At 46.7% G+C, this 22374-nt stretch overlaps 1 protein-coding gene across 1 annotated transcript in view; it reads left to right on the top strand.

Moving 5' to 3' along the window:
* The window catches only part of NEGR1 (neuronal growth regulator 1), a gene marked incomplete at both ends in the record, with an annotated part of 47029 nt that overhangs the window by 5901 nt on the left and 18754 nt on the right, over positions 1–22374 (top strand). The window contains one exon of the mRNA XM_009076359.1: positions 9447–9578. Within this exon, the coding sequence (XP_009074607.1) occupies positions 9447–9578 (132 nt within the window). The remainder of the gene's footprint in view (positions 1–9446; positions 9579–22374) is intronic.

The raw sequence follows: 22374 nt of genomic DNA, 5'->3' as shown, positions 1-22374 counted from the left end.
TTATTCCCAATCTCTAATCTAAACCTTCTCTCTGTCAGTTTGAAGCCATTCCTTGTCCTGTCACTACATGCTCTGGTAAATTGAATGGTTTGGTTTGAAAAGGACCTAAAGGATCATCTAATTTCAGCCCTCAGGTATCACAAATTATTTTTCAACCACCTTTTTTAAAGTTCAAGTGTTTGTGTTTGCAGTGCCTAGAGTCACTTTTCCATTGTGTCCCTCTCCGAGGGATCCCATCTCACTCCCCCAGATGCTTGGGAACAGCCCTAATGGAAATGAGAGATTGTCTCATTGGAACCACTACTTTGTTAGGGTGATGTCATGCAGGAGATAATCCTCTGGGGCCAGAGACAGTGTTGTGCTAAGGGGGTGTGGGATGAAGTGAGCTCCTGCTCCACATGAGATGCAGCATCCGGAGTGGCAATGCCAGTCACCTCTCCTAACTGAAGGAGATTTACTGCTGCGTTGGGCCCAGAGCGATGCTGCTTCCCTCTAGGAGTCTGAGCAGCAGAGTATAAACTGCCTCAGCAATGTGACCTGATCAGCACTGACAGTGCTTCGCCTCCCTCATGCCATCATCACTCATCTCACCAGCAACAGCTTCATCCCAGGGCTGGCACAGAGCTCCTGGGGCAGGTGAAGCATTACTGGCCTGAGCCTGAACAGCTGTTCCTGCAGCCAAGCTGGGAATGCTTAGAGTTGAGCCAGGAAACCTTCAGGGATAGACCCAGGCAGGGTTGAGCAGCAGAGACAAGCAAAGACTGACCAAGACCAGGAGGCTTTACCTGTGTGGTGGAGAGGGGAGGGGCAGGAGAGTCTGCACTTACCTTTGGAATCTGTCAATATTGTCTGTGTTGGCTTTGGAGGGAAGGACAGGGAAGTAGTCTCACCTGTCCTGAGCCACCAGAGAAACCTGCAACTCACCTCTTGGCTGTGTGCTGTATATGTTGACACCAGTTGGTTTCATGGAATCCTGGACTCAATTGGGTTGGAAGGAAGCTTTGAAAGCTCATCCCATTCCATGCCCTGCCATGGGCAGGGACACCTCCCACTAGCCCAGGTTGCTCCAGGCCCCATCCAACCTGGCCTGAAACACTTCCAGGGAGGGAGCAGCCACAGCTGCTCTGGGCAACCTGTGCCAGTGCCTCACCACCCTCACAGGGAAGAATTGTTTCTTAATATCTAACCTAAATCTACTTTCTGTCAGTGTGAGGCCATTCCCCCTTATCCTGTCACTCCAGGCCTTTGGAAATAGTCTAATGCCTCAATGCCAGCACATTCCCTGACAAAGATAGTCAATTTAGTGCTCTGATTCCTTAGAGCTTTGCAAAGCTTTTGTGTCCTGCTCCTAGGTGGGCTTTATGGGAACATCCTTCTTCTCCTGCCTGTTGTAAACTCCTCATTCTGTGCCACGTGAGGAAGCAGCTTAGCTCACAGGTCTGTGTTTACAGCTCTGTGCTGGGTACTTCACACAAGCTCTTAGCTTTGCATTTTGTCATTGGATAGGTATTCCTGCTTCTCGCAACCATTGGCTCTGCCCCAGGAGTCAGGAGATGTCCCAGCCTGATGGCCTGGCACAGTGCCCTGTCAATACCAAAAGCACAGCACAAGGGTTTGGGCTCACACTAGCTAGGGCAACACCTCACCATGCTTCCTCTGGTCCAAGCACTTCCTAGGCTGCATCCCATGTGTGGATGAGCAACACTGCCTAGAAAACACCCAAAACATGCATCCCCTGCAACATGCGATGGCTCAAGGAGGGACTCAGGGTCTAACATCAGCCCTTTAATGAGAAAACCACATGCATGGGACAGTTAAACCTCACACCCACAGGCACGTTGTGATTGCATAGGTGGACTGGTCCATCTCACAACCATCTGGAGACTGGGAGGATTGTGATTCACATTGGATATTGATTTAATGGCCTGGCTCGAGGGCCTGCAGGGGCATTTCCCAGCTGATAGAGGCATTGCGTGCCATTGAGGCAGTGGTTCCTTGGTAGTAAACACGGGGCTGGCAGCATCCCAGGAGCTCAAGGGAAAATGAGGAGCTCCAGGCAGAGTAAATGACAGGAGTAGTTAACTGTCTGAAGACAGCAGAGCAAACACCAGCACCCAGTGTAAACCACTGGGTGAGATTCTTCCCTGTGCCTTTGGATAAGCAATAAAATCACTTTCCAAATTGCACCTCTTCCACACAAAAGGCACAGAAGTGTCTTCTTGTTTCAGGTGATGAATTTTGGCCTTTTCTTTTTAATGACACTTGTAAGGCTCATTCTTGGGAGATTTAGTATCACAATCCAGTGAAGTGACATTCAGTGCCACAAGCCATTGCTCCGGGGGGAGGTGACATTCCCTGCCTGTGGTCAGGGGTTTCTAAGGAAGAATCCTCAGGAAAATGTAATTTTTATCAGGACCATTCTGCAAGTTTGAGCAACCCTTCAGGAACAATTAAAGGTGTCCTTAGAAATCCATCTTAAAATCCTTTAAAAATATATTCTGGTTAAAATACAGTTGTCAAGAGAAGGATATTCAAACTAAGGTGGTCAAATAATTGGGGCTCTGTGAAGGAACTGAGAAATGAGGGAGAGATCACAATCTTGGTGACATACAATCCAAATCTGGCCAAAATCATTGCACAGGAGTAAGTATGACTTGAGGTTTTGGGACAATTTTATAACAAATGGAAAGTATTTCTTACTTTCCAATAAAAGTAGATTAACTCATTAAAAATTTATAAAATGTGATGGAAATGAGAATTTTCATTCAGGCTTAGTTTGTTCCCTCAAATATTAGCTGATTTTTCTGGGAGAAATATTGCACTTTTGAGTGAGTGACGTATGACTCACAGGAGATATTTCAGTGAATCAAAACCTTTCATGTTCAAACCAAACCAAGTTTTCACCCTCTTTCCCCTTCCTTTGCTACAACATCCCTCATGGCTTTTGGGGAGTTGCCACTCATTTGAACAACATGACAAATTGGGACTTGCCCTGAGAAAAGTACTGAGTTTACTGAGGAAAGTAACAGTTTCTAAAATGCATCAAGATGCTCATTTTCTATATTCCCGCTGCAGACATCCCCTCTGGGAGGGCACCAGGCAGGCAGCACAGCCAGGCTGGGCTCCCTGGTGACTCTGGATGCTTTGGGGAGGTGACAGTGAATGCACACAAGAACATAGAATTACGGACTGTCAGGCTGGAAGGAACTACAGTGGGTCACTGGTCCCACCTCCCTACTCAAGAAGGGTCAGCCCTGAGCATATGACACAGGGTTGTGTCCAGCTAGTTCTGGGATATCTCCAATGAGGAGACTCCACAGTCTCCTTGGGAAACTCAGTGCTCAATCACTGCACAGGAAAGAAGTTCTTCCTCCTGTTCAGGTAGAACTTCCTGGGCATCATTTCCTCCCTGTTGCCTCTTGTCCTATTGCTTGGCACCACAATAAGTGATTGCCACAGTTATCCCTGACCATACCTGCAGGACCTCCTGTTTTAGTTCCCAAAATTATTTCTTCAGGGCATTTTTGTGACTAGGAGTGGGTTTTGAGGGATACAACGAAATATGAAAAAAAAGGTTTTAATAATTCATTTAGCTCTAGTTATGACTCCAGTTTCAACAAACTGCTGAGAGAGGAGTCAAATGAAATGGGGAGAAAATGAACAAAAGTTGATGTATTTTGATAGAGCAATGGGAGGAAGGAGTGTTGAAAAACCATGAGAACAGCTGTCACCAGAACCCTTTGCCCCAAGGTGAATGTCTCTGTGAAACCATCAGGGATCCTGTTGCCCCCATCCCTCCTGCCTCCATCCCTCCTCCTCCCCATGCCTCCTGCTTCCATGCTTCCTCCTCCCCATCCTTCCTGCTTTCATGCCTCCTGCTCCCCATTCCCCCTGCTTCCATGCCTCCTGCCTCCATGCCTCCTGCCTCCATCCCTCCTGCTCCCTATCCCTCCTGTTCCCCATCCCTCCTGTTCTACATCCCTCCTGCTCCCCATTCCTCCTGTCTCCATCCCTGCTTCCCATCCCTTCTGCTCCCCATCCCAGGGGCTCTCACACCCTCCAGCTGATCCACAGACCAAGTGTCTTCCGAAAACCAACTTAGGCAAGAGCCTTTATGGGGAATAATTAGCCCCTCTGCAAGAGTCAAATGTCCCCATTAAGTCCTATGAATTATAAATAAGCTCAAGTGAGATTTAATCGTGTAACTTTCTTATTAAAAAGATCTTCGCCCTGTTCTTCCTTGCACGGCTTTAATTTATTCAGTTTCTTTAATTTTCTGCAGGCAGCACAGAGTTTTGAACAGACCCACAAATAGCACGGTGAGGTCTGAGATACAGGAAGCTAAATATCCAGAGAGCATAACATGCAAGGCATACTGCTGTCTCAAGTGGGTTTTTTTCTCCCAAGATAACATCTGGTTTCCTGGATCTTGGAATCATAGAATCACAGAATGATTTGGGTTGGAAGGACCTTAAAACCCATCTTGTCCACCCTTGCCATGGGCAGAGACACCTTCCACTAGCTCAGGTTGCTCCAAGCCCCATCCAATCTGGCCTCAAACACCTCAACGAATGGGGAGTGCACAACCTCTCTGGGCAACATCTTCTTCTCAGGCATTAGAATGGAGCTAGTATTCCTTTCCATTAATCTTTGGCTGCTGAGGCAGAAAGGTCAGTACATATTCTGCAGTATGAGCTGTCCATGCGTTCCTTGTCATGAAGTCAGCAAAGTTAAAACTTAAACTTGCTCCAAACCATCATCATAACTCCATGATGTCAGGCACTGGTGCTGCATGGCAGTGGCTCTGAGCAGGGACAGAATCTGGTGGAACTGTAAAGAATGAGGAGAACAGAGATGACTTCTCTTGTAGGACCAACCTCTCCTATCTCTGTACATAGATTTACACTGCCCACACTGAGAGCACAGGCACAAGCAGCACCAAATACCAACCTCTGAAACCTCTCCAACCTCTGAAACCTTTGTTTTTGTCAATCTATGTTCACATCTCTTGTCTCTTACCTTCTTACAAAACTGCTCTACTTGTTTTTGCTGTTCCATGCGACCAGCTGGGACATCTCCTCCTGTCCTCAATTTATCTGTCACTTTGGGATCTTTTTTCCTTTACATTTGATCTGATTTTTCTTTCCCAACATGGCTTCTCTAAAGTGAAATGGCCTTCAGCAATCAATGCTTAAAGGGTCCCTAATGTGATAAGGCAATTCTCCTCACAGACAGTGAGCTGTTCAGGTTCCCTGCAGGTCCTTGGAGAGGACTATCCAATTACAGAACTTGGTGAAACTTCAAACTCAGAATCCATAATGAGGATTAGAAATGGCTTCAGTTCACTTTCCTGGGTGAATCCAATTGTTTACACTTTTAATTGTTCTCAGCATCCCATGAAAACTCATCTCCAGGAATGTAAGTTGCCTCCTTGCACCCTTGCTCCTTTATCTCCATCCAGTCTTAGAGATCAAGAAGGACTTTATGGATTTTTTAAAGCATATGGTGATAATCAGATGACATTCAAGAACCATAGAATTGTTTCTATTGGAAAAGCCCACTGAGACCAGTGAGTTCAACCGTTCCCCCAGCACTGCCAAGGCCAACACCAAACCATGTCCCCAAGTGCCACATCAACATGGTTTTGAAATCTCTGCAAGGGTGGTGACTCACAGTGACACTGTCATTGGTGACCACCTTCTCTTCTCTATATTGAGCCCAGTTCTCCCCAGTGAGGCAGTTACATAAAGATGAGCTAAGGACTTTGCATCTCCTCGCTTTTGGAAGGTTGTTCACTCAGTTCTGTGTGTTCTCTCATGGGCACCTGAGCCTGTTCTGAAGCAGGACTGGCATCAGCTCAGCCTCACACTCTCCACACTCCCAACCCCACCAGGGTCTCCACCCTCTACTGGAGAATGAGGTACCTCAAAGGCTGAGTCATAAACCCAGTACTGAGCATTGAAGAGGTTTTACAGATCATAAATATTTTAGTTATTTAGTATCCTAGTGAATAAAGAAGAAAAAAAGCTCCTCTTTGGCTCAGCTGAAATCCTCAGATGTTTTTGGAGCTGCCCTGGACTTGGACCACATTTTTCTTCATCCTGACTTATGCTTAGCCCCAGGGGAGGCAAATGCTGGCCTTGCAGAACTCCTCCACCCCAGCCTGTGAGAACGGGTCCATATGGCAACGTGTGCATTTGCTACACCTGTGCCAGATCCCACAGGAGTGCTAGGAAAACAGCTTTAATCATCTACTCTCCTGAGGAATAATAAGTGTGAGGATTCATCAGACGTCAGATCAGACATCAGTGGCAGAAAATAGACATTCAAGGTTAGCTTCACAGGCATTTCCCTTCCTGGAGAACCTGATGTCACAACCTGAGCTACTCAGAGTACATTGCTTATGTATCAGTATGTGTGTCAGTAAGTCTAGTCAAAAGATCTTCTGAAAACCCCCTCAGGAACAGCCTTGGAGAGGAGACACCTCATGTTTATGTTTCTTTTACTTCAGCTAATGTTTCTTTCCCATCTTTGATCAAAGTTCTTGGCTGACATGACTCCAGGCTGAGGAACTGGTGTAATGAACCTTCCAGATTTCTTTGTTCAGGTACAAAGTCTGAAGAGTCTTTTGACTTGGCAACCAGAACAGGCAGCCAGAGGTATTCATGAACTCTTGATAGCTCCATAAAATGCCTGTGGGCTGTAGAGGAGCAGAGCAGGTGTTGGTCACCCCTGGCTGCAAGAAATCACAGGAAAAAAAGAGAGAACACCAAGTTGTCTCCTGAAACTCATCTTCATTCCCCAATGTCTTCATCCCCAGTTTATTCTCCTGCTGCCTATGGACCTCCTTGCCTGAACTGGGTGTGCGTGTGATGCAGCATAAACACACTCACAAATACTCATGCGCAGATCCCTCACACACCAGGATTTACATGCTCCCACGCAGCCATGGGAAATCTCTAGGACTGAGCTGAGGAGATGCATTACAGTGCAGGAGAGTTGAGAGATGAACCAGGGTATCAGTATGTTCCCTAAGAGAAGTGTTTATCTCTCATATTTACTAAAAGCTTACTTCTGTGAGCTGGATGCAAAATTCCTGGGGACATGAGGGCTTAAAAATGACTTCTGAATGTGTCTGTGAGTTGCATAAATTTCAGGGGCTGCCCAAAGCTGTCAGAGTGAACACACTTTCACAGCATAAATGAATTCACAGCTCAGCAGAAATCCCTCCAAATACAAGGGTCTTGGGAAGTGCTGATGGGCATTTTGGGGAATTATCCGGACAGGAATGGTGGTTTATTAAGTGGAGAATGCCTGGTGAGGAATCTAAATCAAGTAATTGGCTAGCAGGTGGGGGGGGGGAGGGCCCCTCTGCCCTGCTCAAGTGAGACTCACCTGCAGTGCTGCCTCAAGCTCTGGGGTCTCTAGCACAGGGAGGACATAGAGCTGCCGGAGCAAGTCCAGAGGAGGCCACAGAGATGCTCCAAGGGCTGGAGAATCTCTGCCATGGAGCCAGGCTGGGAGAGCTGGGGATGTTCAGCCTGGGGAAGAGAAGCTCCAAGGAGATGTTAGAGCCCCTTCCAGTGTCTAAAGGGGCTCCAAGAGAACTGCAGAGGGTCTTGGGACAAGGGCCTGGAGGGACAGGATACAGGGAATGGCTTCCCACTGCTAGAGGGCAGGGACAGATGGAATATTGGGAAGGAATTCTTGCCTGGCAGGGTGGTGAGGCATAATCCCACAATTTTTAGTTATTTTTAACTTGACACAAGGGAGAATTTTGCATTTTATGTAATTTTCTTGGTATTAGAACCAAAGAACAGTCACTGGAAGGTGTTTCCACTGCATGGGCAGATGCATCTCTCCTTGCTGCTGTTCACAGCAAAAGGAAATACATTTTTCCTGGGAATTGCTTCATCGTGGCCATAGCAGAGCAGGATGAGGGTCATGATGGGAACAGTAACAGCTGCTTTGCTTGGGGAAGGGTTTTCTTGGTAATTTATTCCTATGAACAACTTGGAAATGAAAAAACCCCCAAGCAATTCAAAATTCTTCTGCATTTCCTCATGTCCCATAAACTATTCCACTGCATCCTATGAATATTCACTTCAACTGACAATGACTTCCCTCTTTCAGCCTTATCTCTCCTCTCCCCAGCAGCAGTGCTCGCTCAGGCTCTTGGCGTGTGGTGCTAACGAGCATTGCTGTGCTCAGCCATGCACTCTGCTAATTGATGTTTTGAACTTTGCACACTTTAAAACATCAATTCAGGAGCAGATTAACAAATTAATTCACCACCAGGATGGATATGACATAACTCTGCTGCCTGGTCCTCGCTGCCCACACTAGGTTTTGGTTGGCCACATGGTTATTAACAGGCAATTAAAGGCTTGGCTGAGGGGGAAACACTTCCAGCAAGTCTTTTAAGCATTTAGACCTATAATTTCCAGCATCTGTGGGCATGGCTGCTCTGAGAGGCTGTGTTAAAATAATAATTCCATTGACCATTTTTGGTTGGTGATGTGCTGAGTGCCTTGTGAGGAACAGAAACCAATTAATTGCCCATCACCTAGGGCACTCTGCTCAAAAGGCACAGAAAGAGGAGCTGGGAAACTGGGAGCAGTTTTCATCTGAGGTATATCAAAGTGGAAGCATGGCAGGGAAACGCTGGGAGATGCTGGGATTTAGGTAGCTACAGAAATGTCTGTGTCTGCTGTGACCCTGTGTCAAGTGGAGATAAATGGGCGTTTGAGCTGTATTGTTATTCTTGCTCTGTAGAACAACTCGTGTTTCCTTGCAGTGCACCGAGGAGTTACAGACACAAGCATTTCCCTTTGGTTTTCATGGTGTTCCATGTCAGACAGACCTGTGCCTGCTCTCAAAATCACTCACACAAGTGTCCTTGTGTCTGTCTAACAAGGCAAACACTGAGGATCCCATTTCTTGCATTGGGACCTTTGGGAAAGGAGAGCTGTTAATTTATTTTTAACTAATATATTGGAACTTTCATTAGGGCACAACATGTAAGCACTGGGTGGGTGCTGAGAAAGCCTGAAAGGGCTTTTTCCCTGGAGGCAGGATGTGGGATGACCCAGTTTGCACTCACTGCCACCCATTGCAGATGGACACCCAGTAGAGGAGATCTGCCACTGGTTCCCTCTGGGTCACACCTGCCTTTAGCAACCCTTGGGGTACAGAGCCCCCAGCTGATGGGGTTCATCATCCAGCTTCTGAGTGGAGCAGGGTCAGGAGAGGACCCTTGGTCAACCCCAGGAGCCTGAGGGGGTTTTCAGCTCACCTTCAGCTGTGGTTTCTGGGTGAAAGCCACAGCAGCTCCCAACTCCCTGCAGATGTGTGTTAAACACTCAGGCTGCTGCTGACACGTTGAAAGATCAGGGTGATTTGTGCTCAGCTTTCAGTAATTCCTTTCTCTGATGATTTCATTTCAGCAAAGCCCTTTGAGAGTGGGCAGTACCTGGACATCTATGGAATCACAAGAGACCAAGCTGGGGAATACGAGTGCAGTGCAGAAAATGACGTCTCAGTGCCAGATGTGAAAAAAGTAAAAGTCACGGTAAACTGTAAGTCAAGTTGTTTCTTACTCCCTAAACCCAGTGGAGAAGCAGCAGAGAAGGAGAGTCTGATGCAACAAACTGCTGCTTGTGGTGGAAGTGTAGTGTTGGGGTTTGTGTCATGTGGCAAAGTGAGCTGTGCTGTGTGATGGATGGGTTGGTGGCACCAAGGAGGGCACAAGGACATTGAGATGCAAACCTTCCTTGAGTAATTGTCTGAGCAGGTTCTGATGACAGATGTGGTTCTTGGGCTGAGATCTTCCTGCTTTAACTCGTCATGGTGGTGCAGTAATACAAGGAGATAAGAAACTCTGTTTGGATGATTAGATGGGGATTAGTGTCCATGGAAATTTGAAGATTCTCAGTGGAGGCAGCAGGTTGTTCATGTGGTTGTCCCACTAAAGGCAGAAGGACTCTGCTGGTGTGTGGCTCTGCTGTGGGATCCCAGTGGCTGCTAGGTGACACCAGGAGCCCCTGAAGCTGCCTGGTACAAATTGCTGCAGCCTGTTGGGTCTGACCCCCTGGGATTTCCACACCAAGGTGTTCTCAGCATGGGATTGAATGTGTTTTAGCACTTGGTATGACATGAAACGTTTCTTTTCTCTCCAACATGTGGGAAAATAAATGGAAAGACAATGTGAATAATTTCTCTTGTTCATTCTAACAATGAATTTTCTTCAGTTAAGTTCAATTATCCAGCTTGTAATTTGTGACAGTTTCTGTTTTGAAAATTGCTGTGACACCTTTATTGGTAATGAATATTAGAGACGTCAGTGTTGCATCTCCCTGCACAGACATTGTCCTATTGCTATGGGCAGCAAAGCCCCTCATCCCCTGGTGACTGATGGGGCCAGCTGTACCACCCAGGCATGCAGGAGGTGTTCACTGATGACCAGACTGCCCTCATCTCCGTGACACCAGGGTTCCTGTAGCCTGTGCTGTGCTGGAAAATGGAGGATCAATGCACTGACACATAGAGAACAGCTTGATGGTGCTCTGGGTCCTGCGGGCAGAGTTCTGTGCTGCTCAGTGACACTGCCTGCAGGTCCCCAGGCTTCTGCCCTCAGGCTCAGGCATTATGGGCTGTGGCCATCACTCACAAGGACAGCCTTGATCTGCACAGCAGCTTGAGGAGGCTCATGCAGAGCCCACTGATGTTCTTGCTGTTTCTGTGCCCTCCGTGTGTTTCCATCTACCTCAATTCCCTCAAGCTGGCAGTGCTCTAACAACTGGGGGCTGCGTAGGAGGGAAAACCGCAATGGATGGTGTCTGATGGAACAGGTGATCTTTATTTTTTGTGTATTATGTTCCTGCTGTCAGTAAAAAACCCATGCAGCCCTTGCCCAGCCCTGCCCTGGGTCTTCTGGGGTGACACCTTCACACTAACTGCTCTCCAAAACGGTTTGTGGTGTCAAACCAATAACTCACAACAGGGAGCAGAGGGAATGGTGAGCTCAGACTGGTTTTAGCAAAACAAATATTGCATCCTTGGTATTTCATCTCATGGGGATTTTAATAAGGGTGAGACCAGCTGTCTCAGGAGCTCTCTACATGCTCAGAGAAGGGAGAAGCTGCCAAGCCTGCTCACAGGTTGCTTTGGGGCTTGGGGTTTTTTAAGCAAGAAATAGAGCACAGTGGATGTGTTAAAGTCACAGAATCCCTCTTGCCTTCCTGGTCAGGAAGTGCATAAGTCCTAGCTTGGATAAAAGCACCATCTTAGCTGGCCAAAGTCAAAACTCAAGCTGTAAGGCAATGTACAGCTGATGTGCTGGTTGGTGTGTGCCCTGTGCCCCGAGTCATGCTGGGGCTGGAGCTGTTCCTCACACCAGTTCACTGTTTCCTTAACATGAGTTTTGAGTGTGCCAGATGCATCTGTGGTGGGAACAATTGATTCTGACAGGCAGGAAGGTTCAGCTGAGCAGTGGTGGTTCATTCCTGCACCAGCCACCCCAGGCCTTGCTGCAGCAGCTGGGAGCAGTGACTGCCTCTGGTGTACAGGTGGGATGGGATTTGCTCTCCCTGAATGGAGAGCCAAGGGAGCAGTGGGACAAAGTGCCTGTGTTGAAGGACGTGCAGGCTCAGGAGGTGCCATTCCTCTTTGGTACATGACACAAACAGGGGGTGCTGAGGTGTGGCTGCAGCACACAGTGTGAGGTGCCTCTGTGTACAGTAAGAAACATGTCACAGGTTTCTCAATCAAACAAGCTCAGCATATATGTATAAATAAAGTATAAAGAATAAAGTTGCTCTTTGTCCCAGTTCAGCCAGCTGGGCTAAGCTGGGAATGTCCTTGGCATTATGTTGGATTCAGTTTGCACTGGGTTTTTTATTTTATGCTGCAGAGTCTTTTATTTTGTTTTGAATGTTTCTTACAAGAAAAGAAGGAGAGGGTGGGGATGAAATCAAAGCCATGTGAAACCAGGATCTGGCTGCAGCATGAGGCAGTTTGTATACACGAACGATTTGTCGGAGTCAGCTAATTGCTAACACAGCCCTGGTTGGGTTTGTAGGTGTTCCCTTTGCCAGCTGAGCACAATGCAGGAGCTCTCTGAACATCTGTTCCTGCTGCTGAGCCTTATCCATTCTGACCAGGCAGAAAAACAGTTCCTTGCACTGCAGAGAGAGTTGTGCTGGGGCTGGGGGCTGCTAGCACAGCTCCTGCTGCCCTTATCAGTCCCAGGGGCACTTGTTGGAAGCAGGTGGGATGTGCTGAGATGGCTGATGCTGCTGGGGTGACCTGGTTTGCCCAGGGCCTCAGTGGGCAGCCCTGCCCAGCTGGGAGTGCCATGTGCCATCAAACCAGCAGAATAATGCCCATTTGCTGCTGAGCTGGCCTGGCAGGGCAGCTGCCATCAGGAAAAGCTAAATGCTTCATTCGGGAGAGCTCTGCTTTGTCTACTAGTCACTATTTGTAAGAAATTTGTATCAAAATTGTTTTCAAGTTTAAATCTGAAAAATTCTTAATTAAAGGAATAGAAAAGAGAGGAAATTCTCAGCTCCTCTGCTTACCCTGGTTGGGTAGTTTCCTATGGCAAATGTTCAGTCCTATCTGCCAGGTCCCTCCACTGTGGGGGGACTCAGTTCCTCAGTGAGCAACACTCAAGCTGTGACCAACACACCCAACTCTCCTTCTCTAGTCTCACAGGGATCCTGTCATTTCAGTGTCCATCACCTTTCCCACCTGGAGTGCTTAAGAGAGAAAATCCTCTTGGAAGTAACATGTGTGGCTTATGCTTCAAATCAAGAACAGATTGGACAGGACTTGGAGAACCTGGGCTGCTGGAAGGTGTCTGTGCCTATGGCAGGGGGTGGAATGGGATGGGCTTTGGTCCCCTCCAGTCTAAACCAGTCTGGGGTTCTGTGATTCATAGAATCATGGAATTTTAGGGGTTGGAATGGACCTTAAAGATCATCCAGTGCCAACCCTCTGCCCTGGGCAGGGACACCTCTCACCAGACCAGGTTGCTCAAGGCTTTAGCCAACCTGGCTTTGAACACTGCCAGGGTTGGGGCAGCCACAGCCTCCCTGGGCAACCTGTGCCAGTGTCTCTGCCAGTGCTTCTGCCTAATATCTAGCCTAAATTTCCCCTCCTTCAATCTGAACCTGTTATGCTTTGTCCTGTCACTGGGGTTCCTAACCAAGAGGAATTCCTGCTTTTGCCACCTAAATGACCTGATGGCTTGGTGTGACAGCGATGATAGTCATGTGCTGCAGAAGCACCACTTCTCCTCAGAGCCCAGGCAACCCCTGGTCCATCTCTGTCCCCCCACCATGTCTCATACGGTGCTGTGTTGCCCCAGTACCTCCAGCCCATGGAGGATGAGGGCACAGAGCTGCATTTGTGTGAACATCATTGCTTAACACTGCCTCTGACAACTTCTCATGCTGTTTCCCTGTTATTAAAAGGCAGGTTCTCTCCTGCAGACCTGATAAGGCTGGAATAAATCAAGGCTTTATTGCGGCCAGTTAATAGAATGTATCAATGAGCCCTGAGTGGTTCCAGAGCAGAGCAGCATAATTCTGCACACGGATATTCATCGCATACAGTGACTGTTAAGTCACTCAGGCATGGACAAGGAAATTACCAGGCTTAAATTACTTTGTGAAATTCAAGTTTCTTGGCTGGGCAAATTCCGACCCTACATAAACAAGCAGCTCAGGGCACACGTGGTGCAGCTCTAATGACTTTGCAGGCGTTTTCATTATGCTGCTTGAGATTGCATAATCTACATTTTCTACTTAATTTATGTCTGTCCCCCCTAATTTCCCTTTGAAAACCATGGCCTGAGGATCTGCCTGAATTCTGAGAGGAGGGGGGGAAGGAAAGGCAAGAAGACATTGAGGCTGCTGGTTGATGATGGAGGAATACTATACCAAATCAAGTTAAAATAGATAAGACATAATCCAATTTCATTTCACAAGTAAATCCTATTAGCATTTTCCATTACATTCTGTAAAGCAAATACTGATTTATAGATGATAATATTGAACCCCTCTTTGAATGAACCACTGTCTGGATTTAATATGTCATCCAGGAGCTGGTCTGAAACTATCCATGTGCTACTGTCACTCTGCTGATTCTCTTCTGCTCTATTAATGTCATGCTTAAAAAATATTCAAGGCAGCTGCTAAATCCTAGAATTTGCAGAAGAGATGAGAACATGCTGAGAGGATGGAGAAGGGATGTGTGAGCATCAGGGACTGGCATTTATTTGAATTTATTTCCAACTCAGCTATCAAAATAAATAGCAAATGTGGGGTTTAGGTTGGAGTGCTAGTGCAGAATTCCTTCTTTAAAGTAATATATGCTGAGGGTTGGCTTTGCTGTAATTGTATCTTGCACAGCTCTGCTAGAGCTGCAACTTTCAGACTTCATTGAATTGAGATCTGGTGGCTTTGGAGAGGAAAGAGCCATTCAGAAGAAATTAAAAGATAATCATTTAATTTCAGCCTTTCTGAAGCCCATCAGGCTGCAAACTGAAGACTGAATTTGTCCCTGCTTGCTGGGGAGGTGAAAGTGAGAGTTCCTGTAGTAAGGAAGCCCAGCTGGTGCCAGGAAGTGTCAGTGTGCTCTGCTCCTGTTGGGTTCTTGGTTTGGGTGTCCTGGGATCTTCCTGGCAGCACAGGATGGAGGACAGGTCTTAATTTCAGGGCCAGAAATCCCAAGCATTTTTTTGCCATGAGCTGCTTTGAAGGAAATATTGTCTCATGCAGCCTGAGCTTAACCTGCAGCAGTTCTCCTGCCTCCCAAGTGCCACAGGAGAGAAAGCTCTTCTGCCAGATTTTGTAGGTAATAAATACAAAGAATACAAAGAAAACTCCGAGTATTCTAAAAATTGAACCATGTCTGTTTACAGCAGCATCTCTTTGTATAGGTATTTTCCATCAGGTCTTGAAACTATTGAGAAAGGGAAATGGAAGTGAATAGATTGTATGATCACCTGTAAAATCTGTGCTAACCTTGTGAGGTGTGCCCCCAAATCAGTGTTGCCAGTAGATGTTTGCCCAGTCCCTCTGTAAGCACCTCCAGTGGTGGCAGCTCCATGGGCAGCAAAGCCCTTAACTGAACATTTCTCACAGTGTCAAATGTGAGCCTGCCTTGCAGAATTCCAGCCCCATTCCTCACCTGTTCCTTGAGGAATGGAGAAGAGATCAGTCTCTCCTTATGATCTCTTTGAACCTGTGAACTTCTGCTCCCCGTGTTTCCCTCCCTGTATCACCAGCCCTGACTTACCTTGGCTTTATTCTTGGCTCTTGTTTCCCGAGGTACTGAATAAATGTTTCTTTCCTGTGGATGAGTTGGTGAGTGCTGGGGAAAGACTTCTTTATATGGGGGTCTTCAAATCTGGAACTAGCACACCAGGTGAGGTGTCGGGCTGCCAAGGATGTGGAAGGATTTTTTTTGCTGCCTGTTTGTATGGCCTCAAGCTGTGCCAGGGGAGGGTTCAGGTTGGACATCAGGAAGAATTTGTTCACTGAAGGGCAGTCAGGCAATGGAATGTGTTGCCCAAGGAGGTGGTGGAGTCACCATTCCTGGAGATGTTCCAGAATCAACTGGACATGGCACTTAGTGCTCTGGTCTAGCTGTCAAAGTGGAGATCAGTCACAGGTTGGATTGATGGTCTTGGAGGTCTTTTCCAACCTCAATGATTCTGTGATTCTGTGTACCTGGATCTAGGGCACTTGCCTTCCCTGTGCCGGCAGGATACTTGAGTAGGGGCTTACCCCAAGCAGCCCCAGTCACCCTCTGCAGAATGTCACCTCCTCATGAATTCACCCAGGAGATGAACCAAGTGTTGAACTCATTCCTGTTCGGTTTTTCCAGTTTTCAGGAGACATCTTCAATTTATCGGGAGTATTTCAGGGTTCTCCTCTCTGATAATGATGTTAACAACCCCCCCTCCCCTCCCAGCAGCAGGCTCAGGGCTGGTGTCCAACTGAGCAGATGGGACAGCAGAGCCATGAGCAGAGTCTTGCAGACAGCATGTACTCACCTGAAGGCAGCTCCTAGCCAAGCCCAGCTTGTTTGTGTGTGGGAGACATGGTCAAACAGCATCTGTTGCTGTTCCCTGCTCTGGGCAGGAACTGCTGACCTGACACAATCTGTTGGTGTTGGCTCATCTCCTCATTATCTTCCAGGTGCTCTCACACCTTTGATTGCTTGCACAGCATTTCTGTGGGCACTGGAGACAAATGGGCTGGTGTGTAATTTCCTAGCGTGTAATTCTCTGGCTCCTGGTGTGTTCTCCTTGCCTAATAAAGATTCACCAAGGCTGTGTTAGGTGCTAACCCTTCACCATGGGAATGACTTCGTGGTTCTGCATTTGCTTGATCCAGGGTTTGAATAAGTTTTTGAAGCTCTTTATGCCAATTGGGTTAGTATCAGTTTGGTTTATTCAAGTACTTGCTGCATTATTCTTTCCTTGTCCTAACATGGAATAAAATGAATTATGGTCATTGGATTGGTCATATTCTGTGCTTGGAATGATTCTGCCTCCTTTACCTTTTCCTTTTTGTGCGTGTGTTTTGTATTCTTCTGTAAATCATCTCAGTTTGGAGGTTGGAGACTTTTTTCCTAATTTCATCAAGTTTTCCTCTGGACCTCAGGTCTCTGTGCTCAGAGCAGGTACCACACCCCCTGGTTATGGTGGTCCTGCATCAAGCCCAGAGCATAGGGACCCTGCACATCCCAGTTCTGCCACTGGTTTTCAGCCAGAGCAGTGTCAGTCTGTGGGACTGGGTTTTGGGGAGCAGTGAGCTGGTTTCAAAGGTCTCTGCTGCACAGGACCTGTGTCCCTTCCTGCTGGGATGATTCCATAACGTATTTTATGCTGTAGATTTTAAATTTTTTTTCTCTAGCAGTAATGTGTGAGTTTCTTGTAATGAATGTTAAGTGCTGTGTTTGTTTTCGCCTGGCCAGGTTGGGAGTGTGCAGAGAAGCTCAGCTCATTACCATTTCTTAGAAGTCTGCCTCACTGTTGCTATGGCACTTTGCATAATGGTATGTGCAATACTCTGATTTTACTTTGAAATCAGACGTACTGTACAAGCCACTCTGTCCTAATTATAGCTGTAACCTTAAACCAGCTGGAGAAAAACACTCGAGTGCTTGTTGGGGCTCCTGATGTCTGGACGTGTCACTGTGGCTTTACCTTCCCAGAAAGAGTCTTGCTGTGAACTGTTGCTGACCTAGGAAAAACATTTCCTTGTCAAGGGTTCCTGTTGTGATTCAAGAAAGAGAGTTACCTCAGTTAAATTATTGAATTATCAAGTTGTTTAACATAAAGGCAATGCCCCCATATATTCTGCAGATCTCAGACCTCCTCTGCTTTGGCATCAAGTGTAAAATTGCTGTGAGCAATTTAGTTCTCATTTCCACTTTCTTCTGACATAAGAGAGAGGAGGAAGGCGCTTCTCTGGAAGCATCAATCAATAACTCTGATTATTCCAATTTTTAATAGCTACAGATGCGCAGCTCCACATTTATACCCCTGACTAAATTTAGGACTCGGGGCCTATGGTCAGCATCGGTATAGAAGCTCAGGAGTCATTTTAATTAAGAAATCAGTGAATCTATGGACATTTATTTTGATCCATAAGTGTAACATCTTTTTTTTTCTTAAAACAACATGAACAATGTATAGAACAGTTGTAGGTGTTTCTGTACCTCCTTGGTCTGGATAAGTTGTAGGTGTTTCTGTGACTCCTTGGTTTTGCCATGGTGGTTGTTAACCAGCCTGGGAAGGACCTTGGCTGCTCCACCAACAGTTCCCAACATGACTGTGGTCAGGGGTGCTGCATCCCACAGCCTCAGGGGACCTGCAATTTAGTCATAAATGTCCTTTAGTGAGAAAATGGCTTCATGTAGATCTGTTTCCCTTAAATCAAGAAGTATTCCCCAATACTGTAATGAGGGAGAACAATTTGCAGGTACTGACTGAGCAGACACAATTCCCACGGCCGATTGGAGAGCTATGTGTGTGCAGAGCCTGGGAAGATTGAACTTTCCAATACCCTTCTGAAGTATCAAAATCACACTGTGAGAAGCTAAAAGCACTCCAGGGTGTGGTTTCTCTGGCTTAGGAGAAACAGTTTTCCTAAATTCTTAGGTTGCTGTTCAAAAACGGGATTTTTGGCTTCTAAGTAGCACTGGGGACTCCTGGAAATCTGACTCCTGGGTCATGTTTGATCCTGTTACTGGATCAGTGGGGCCTGGTGCTGTATGTGACCCTGCCCTGTGTAAGCCTCCTCGGCCTCAGACATGTGGGTGAGGTGATACTGGTGCACACCACAGATTCACATGGTGGGGCAGTCTTCAGGCAGAAGAGGTGACCCTGGCCAGATGTAAGCCATGCCCACGGCATGACTTCAGCCTGGCTTGTTTGCCACCAATTTTCCAGATTTCTTTGGGAAGGTGGCTGTGAGGATTGGTCCCTTTTTTGTCTGGGTTTCTACTCCCCAGGTGTAGCTGCTGCAGACCCGGGGACCGGCAAGTGTCCTCCCTTTTTGTCTTTGATTCCAAAAACTGTTGCAAAGGATCCAAGTTTGAGTTGTGGTAACATTTTAAACCAATGCATTGTTGGGGGACTGGGGACTGACTTGTCAAAGGATCCACTGGCACTCTGCAGCACAGGCAGGTCAGGAGGGATGCGGGTGTGCAGGTTCATGTATCAGTCCTTCAACACCAACTCCTGATTTGTTTTTCCTGTTATTGTTCAATATTAACCTAATTCTAGAAATGGGATTCGCTGTTGTGTAGATGTTCCTGCTCAGCAGTTATAACTTTTACATTCGAGCTAGTATTTCAATTAAAAGCTGTAGCAAAGCTGTCAGAGGGATGATGGAGAGGACAGTTTCCCTGCAGCACATCTCACACTGCTGAGAGGAGAGAAATAACAGTGGCATTAGTTTCTCTATCAGTGGGTTGAGTGTCTGAGAACACAAAGCCACTAGTTGGCTAGAGGAGAGGACGTGTTAGCACACCTGAAGTGAAAACTCTGATCCTGATATGAGTCAATGACAGCAGAGTCCATTATGGGTCCAGCCACCCAGTCAAGGAGCTGCCAGCCAGATATTTCAGGTGAAAGCAGTGCAAAGAAGAACTTGGGTTTGCAGTTGTTTTGCATAAGAAAAAATTGAAGAATTTCTGCTCCCCTCTAAAATGGAGTTTTTGCTCAGGCACAATGTAATCACTTGGGGCTTTCTTACTTTTGGGAGTTTTGTATTTTTGGTCAACATTAGGACTAAACTTTTACTTACTTCACTTGCAAGCTGCTCTCATCACCGAGGTCACTTTGTGAGCTATATGATATCTTATCTCACACTTAGTGAGAAACAACTTACACCAACTCAATAAAAACTGGTCTTATAATTCAAACCACCTCAGTTGGTAGAGTATGTTGCTTTGAAGAAAACATTTCCCCTCACTGATGGGGAAAGAAGCCTCTGCTAATGTAATATTTGTCATGTTACATCCTTCTAGGTGTTTTTATTAACATTTCAGCAGTCAGCTTAAAACAATAGAGTTCAAGTGTCTGACTCGAGTGTAATTTGGCTCCTGAATGAACATTGATTTCTCTGGGCTCTGTGATGGGTTACACTGAGGTGCTGCAAACTACTGGGTGTTACTGCAGATTCCTGAGAATGTTGCTGGGATTGAAGCATGGCAGAATTGATTGTAATGTTCCTTCCCATAGATGCATTTGTGCTAACACAGCACATCATCAGAGCTTTGGCAACATAGAACGAGGGTTTTGTTTGAAGGAGTTGGAGAGTCAGTGCTCGAGATCTCTCTCCAGCAGATAAAGAGGATGTTTTTCATCTTAAAGAAGTTCTCTGCTTCACTCTGCCAAGTGATTTTCATTTGGAGAGGAGTGTGGGGCTGCACCCTGCGTTTGCTAGTGCTGGGTGCAGGTGTGCAAGGGCAGCAGTGAGTGAGCAGCAGCTTCTCTCCAAGAGCAAGCAAGCAAGCAAGATCTCAAATTGACCAGTGGCATATGAGGCTGCAGGACAAAGATGCAGCTTGACTGCTTCAGTGGGAGAAGAGATGATACTCCACTGTAACAGCAGCATTGCTGCTGCAAAGGCCAATTAAGAGTAAAAGCCACAAATAACACCTCAGGTTAAGCCTTCAGTATATTAGAGTGTCTCCAACATTGATCTGTGAACCGCATTAGGAGGTCAAGTTGTACCAGGGGAGGTTTAGATTGGATATTAGGGAATATTTCTTCACGGAAAGGTTGGTTAAGCATTGGCAGAAGATGCTTAGGAACACTGTGGATTCATCACCCCTGGAAGTGTGCAAAAACTGTGTGGATGTGGCACTTGAGGGACATGGTTAGTGGTGAACATGGTTGAGGGTAGGACTTGATGATCTTAAAGGTCTTTTCCAGCCTTAACAATTCAGTAATTCAGTGAAGTCAGGGAGCTATTAAAGCATGAGCAAACAAATGCCTTTCCAAGCACTGTTTTCTCAGGAAGCAGCATCTGCACCAGTTATTAAAAAGATGTTTCTATTATTCAGATCTGGATGTTATTGTTCCAGAGCCTATGGGTGCTGATTGCTTGTGGTTTCTGCAGCAGCTCATTCTGAGCACTGCCCTGATTACCCATTTGACAGTCATCTCTGTTCCTTGTCCCTGGGAAAACAGGTCCTTGAAACAGAAATAACTGTATTAATATGCAGATATTTACACTCTGCCAGGAGTTACAGGTCCACAGACTGGATAATTATACGCCACAGTAAATGCTGTTCACTGTGTTTACGTATCTCAGAGGCTGTGCTGTCACACACTCAAGACTCTGAAGGGCTGGAGAGAGTCCAGAGAGAAGCAACAGAGATGGGAAAAGGTCTTGAGGGTCAAGCACATGAAGGAAGGCTGAGGAGCTGTAGGGGCTCAGCCTGGAGAAAAGGAGGCTCAGGGGAACCTTCTGCTCTCTACAACTCCCTGACAGGAGGTGCAGCTGGTGGGGTCAGGCTCTGCTCCCAGGGAATTAGGGACAGGATGAGAAGACAAAGCACCAAGCCATGCCAGGGGAGGTTCAGATTAGACATCAGGAAAAATTCTCCCTGGAAAGGTCTGTCAGGCAATGTGCTGCTGCAGCTGGTGGGGTCAGGCTCTGCTCCCAGGGAATTAGGGACAGGATGAGAAGACAAAGCACCAAGCCATGCCAGGGGAGGTTCAGATTAGACATCAGGAAAAATTCTCCCTGGAAAGGTCTGTCAGGCATTGGAATGTGCTGCCCAGGGAGGTGGTGGGTTCAGCATCCCTGGAGGTGTTCACGGAACAACTGGACATAGCATTCAGTGCTCTGGTCTAGCTGACAAGGTGGTGATGGGTCACAGATTGGACTTGATGATGTTAGAGGTCTTTTCCCACCTAGATGATTCTGCAAAACAATGAAGCCTCCCTGACAAGCTCTCCTAAAATCAGTGAAAAGATATAATCATTGCTATATTGTTGATGGTTTTTACAAAGACAATGTATAAAGCTTTTAGACCAATGGTGGTGAAAATGTGGGACCAGCTCATGAACTAGGGGACAAAAAAATTAGTGAAAGGATTTTTAATAGTTTTTGTCTACTTTTCTACCCTTGCTGTCATTTTAAAGTCAAAATGAGGTTGCAATAATATTCTGGACACCTCTGTGCATCTATCTCTGGTGAATTTGCCTTTGTTACATCTCTCTCCTGGCCTCAGTGGGAGCAGAGTGTGCTCCTCCCCATGGCTCTGGCTCCCCAGGGGGTCAGTGTGCAGCACCTATCATCTTCAGAGGTGCTAAGATTTCACATCTGCAGGTGGTTGTTAACCCCCCAACCTAACAGGATGCAAAGGGAGTGGCTCCAGGGAAGCCAGTCCTGCCTGGAGCAGATGCTTTCTCCCCCTGCCAGCTCTTCAGACTCCAGGTGATCCCACTTTTAACACCAGCTAAAATACAGTTCAGGAAAACTGAAGCCTTAATAGCAGATGAGTCATGTCTAAAGAGCTCCTGTGTTTCAAGAAGTAATTTGGAGGGTAGAGCAGGCTGTGTTAGACTCCAGGCTAGAGCCAAAATTAATGGAGAGCTCTTGAGCTTCCAGGAGCCTTCCAGCTCTTCAGACTCCAGGTGATCCCACTTTTAACACCAGCTAAAATACAGTTCAGGAAAACTGAAGCCTTAATAGCAGATGAGTCATGTCTAAAGAGCTCCTGTGTTTCAAGAAGTAATTTGGAGGGTAGAGCAGGCTGTGTTAGACTCCAGGCTAGAGCCAAAATTAATGGAGAGCTCTTGAGCTTCCAGGAGCCTTCGCTTGCCCGCTCTTCAGC

This window comes from Acanthisitta chloris, unplaced genomic scaffold (assembly GCF_000695815.1).
Source record: "Acanthisitta chloris isolate BGI_N310 unplaced genomic scaffold, ASM69581v1 scaffold30356, whole genome shotgun sequence".
Classification (NCBI taxonomy): Eukaryota; Metazoa; Chordata; class Aves; order Passeriformes; family Acanthisittidae; genus Acanthisitta; species Acanthisitta chloris.
The sequence above is the reverse complement of the archived record's forward strand: the minus strand, read 5'-3'. Positions and strand labels throughout refer to the sequence as shown.